The 3,070-nt window shown below is 54.8% G+C and overlaps 1 protein-coding gene across 1 annotated transcript in view; it reads left to right on the top strand.

Annotated features, from left to right (window-relative positions):
* PI4KB (phosphatidylinositol 4-kinase, catalytic, beta) overlaps nucleotides 1-3,070 on the top strand; it is a 92,677-nt gene that overhangs the window by 62,087 nt on the left and 27,520 nt on the right. Inside the window, exons 6-7 of the mRNA XM_015410092.1 lie at nucleotides 3-72; nucleotides 1,247-1,474. Coding sequence (XP_015265578.1) covers nucleotides 3-72; nucleotides 1,247-1,474 — 298 coding nt within the window. The remainder of the gene's footprint in view (nucleotides 1-2; nucleotides 73-1,246; nucleotides 1,475-3,070) is intronic.

Genomic DNA, 3,070 nt, shown 5'->3' with positions numbered 1-3,070 from the left:
ACCGCCGGGTTCGACCACCACGTGGTGCGGGTCCCGCACACCCAGGCTGTGGTGCTGAACTCCAAGGACAAGGTAACGGAAGGGGGTGGGAGGGGACTGGGAGGCACCCTGCTCAGCGACGGGTTTTGCTCCTCGTCCACTTTGAGAAGGAAGCTGGGGGCGGGGGGGGGGGGGAGGTAGGCAGAGGTGGTCTGCTTCAGCCCCTCCAGTGAGACCTGGCCCTGATGTTGGGGCTTGAGCATCACATTTCGAAAGTCCCAGAGAGCCAGTTTGGCGTAGTGGTTAGGACTGCGGATTCTGATCTAGGAGAACCGGGTTTGATTCCCCACTTCTCCTCCGCATGCAGCTGCTGGTGTGACCTTGGGCCAGTCACAAGCTCTCTCAGAGCTGTTCTCTCAGGAGCAGTCCTCGAGAGAGCTCTCTCAGCCCCACCTACCTCACAGGGTGTCTGTCGTGGGGAGGGGAAGGGAAAGGGGTTTGTAAGCCGTTCTGAGACGCCGAGTGAAGCACCAGGGGTATAAATCCAATCTCTCCATCTCCTCTTTTAGATAAACTTGCTCAGCTTATTTGCGTGTTAAACCTGAAACCGGTTCCTGTTTTGATGGGGGGGAGGTCTTCCACTTTACCTAGCATTATTCTCTTTTCCAGTGACTCTTTTCTTCTCATAATGTGATCAAAGGACCACCATAGCAGTTTGGTCATTTTAGCTTCCAGGGGGAGTTTAGGCTTGATTTGGTCTAGAACCCACTTTATTTGTCTTTTCGGAGGTGCACGGTATCCGTAAAACTCTCCTCCGACACAGCATTTCAAATGATACACTGAAATAAACTGGGCTAATCTTGAAGATGCCACTTGAGAGCCAGTTTGGTGTAGTGGTGAAGTGCAGGCGGACTCTAATCTGGGAGAACCGGGTATGATTCCCCCACTCCTCCACATGCAGCTGCTGGTGTGACCTTGGGCCAGTCACAAGTTCTCTCAGAGCTGTTCTCTCAAGGGCAGCTCTCGGTGTCCTTTGTGGGGAGGGGAAGGGGAAGGAGATTGTAAGCCGCTCTGAGACTCCTTCAGGTAGTGAAGGGCGGGAAATAAATCCAATCTCTTCTCCTTCTCGATTTCTGTTCTGCTTCTTCAAAGAGCTTCTCCCTGATTCCAAGGGGGCAGCTACTTTGGTACCAGATTACTATTAAAGAGAGGGGGCCGTTAACAGCCACCAGAGTCCCAGTTCTTCAACCAGACTTCCCCTTCGCAGGCGCCGTACCTAATCTACGTGGAAGTACTTGAATGTGAAAACTTCGACACCACTAACGTTCCAGCCCGGATCCCGGAGAACCGCATCCGCAGCACGAGGTCGGTGGAGAACCTCCCGGAATGTGGGATCACGCACGAGCAGAGGGCCAGCAGCTTCACCACCGTTCCCAACTACGACAATGACGACGAGGCCTGGTCCGTAGATGACATCGGGGAGCTGCAGGTGGAGGTAACCCCACCCCCCCACCCCCCGGGGCCACAAGTGAGAGGAAACAGGGGGGGGCAGATTATAGTGGCCCATTCGGGAGCCTCAGACCTTGCCCGCGGCACAGGCTGTGCTGGCGTGACCATGGAACAAACTGGGGTGGGTCTGACGACGTACTGCGCTCACCCTGTGAGGAGGGCACATGTGTCAGTGCCCACTCTGGTTGCTGGGGATTCTCACGCGTCCCCCAGAGACCATGAAGAAGGGAACATCAATGCCCAGGCCGCCGTTCTCCATCACTTCTTCACCGTGTCTTTTCTTTGGCAGCTGATGGAGAGCCAGTTTGGTGTGGTGGTGAAGTGGGCGGACTCTAATCTGGGAGAATTTATTTATTTATTTATTTCACATTTATACCCCGCCCTCCCCAATAGGCTCAGGGTGGCCGAATGGGCCACTATAATCAGAACCGGGTTTGATTCCCCCACTCCTCCACTTGCAGCTGCTGGTGTGACTTTGGGTCAGTCACAAGTTCTCTCAGAGCTGTCCTTGAAAAAGAGCCGTTTCTGTCAAGAGCTCTCTCAGCCCCACCCACCTCACAGGGTATCTGTTGTGTAATTTGGGAGAACCGGGTTTGATTCCCCACTCCTCCACTTACACCTGCTGGTGTGACTTTGGGTCAGTCACAAGTTCTGTCAGAGCTGTCCTTGAAAAAGAGCCGTTTCTGTCAAGAGCTCTCTCAGCCCCACCTACCTCACAAGGTGTCTGTTGTGAGGAGGGGAAGAGAAAGGAGTTTGTAAGCCACTCTGAGACACTTTTGGGTAGTGAAGGGCGGGGTATAAATCCAATATCTTCTTCTTCTTCTCTAATCTGGGGAGACCGGGTTTGATTCCCCACTCCTCCACTTGCACCTGGCTGGATAACCTTGGGCAAGTTGTAGTTCTGATGAGAGCTGTCCTTGAAAAAGAGCTGTTTCTCTCAGAGCTCTCTGAGCTGTGCCTACAGTCCGACTGTCCACTGTGTGAGATGGGATGCTGGACTAGATGGCCCCTCACCGGTCTGACCCAGCAGGGCTCTTCTGGTGTCCTTCTCAGGGGAAGGCCTCGGCCTCTCTGCCCTATGGTTGGCCCTCCAGAGGAACTGACTGGCCACTGGGTGAGATGGGATGCTGGACTAGATGAACCCTCACTGGTCTGACCCAGCAGGGCTCTTCTGAGGTTCCTCTCAGGGGAAGGCCTTGGCCTCTCTGCCCTGTTCTTGGCCCTCCAGAGGAACTGGTTGAGGCCACTGTGTGGGACAGGAGGCTGGACTAGATGGACCCTCCCTGGTCTGACCCATCAGGGCTCTTCAGCCTTTCCTGGGGGCAGGGGTCGTTTGTAGAAGTCATTAGCATAACTCGTTTGCATAGGCCACGCCCCCTGGCATCACTGGAAGTGTGTCAGAAGGCAACACCCACCGCTCAGGCTCCACTGGACTCTTTTGGATTGCTAGCTATTGGGGGGGGGGAACATGCAGATCTGTCCTCGCACAGGAGGGAGAGCTTGTCCCTGAATAAGACTTGGTCTTAACGGTGCCACTGGACTCTTTTGGATTGCTAGCTATTGGGGGGGGGGGGGGTCGGGC

The sequence above is a fragment of the Gekko japonicus genome, unplaced genomic scaffold (assembly GCF_001447785.1).
Source record: "Gekko japonicus isolate JY-2015 unplaced genomic scaffold, Gekko_japonicus_V1.1 scaffold424, whole genome shotgun sequence".
NCBI lineage: Eukaryota > Metazoa > Chordata > Lepidosauria > Squamata > Gekkonidae > Gekko > Gekko japonicus.
Note: the sequence above shows the minus strand (reverse complement) of the source record. Positions and strands in the feature narration are given on the sequence as shown.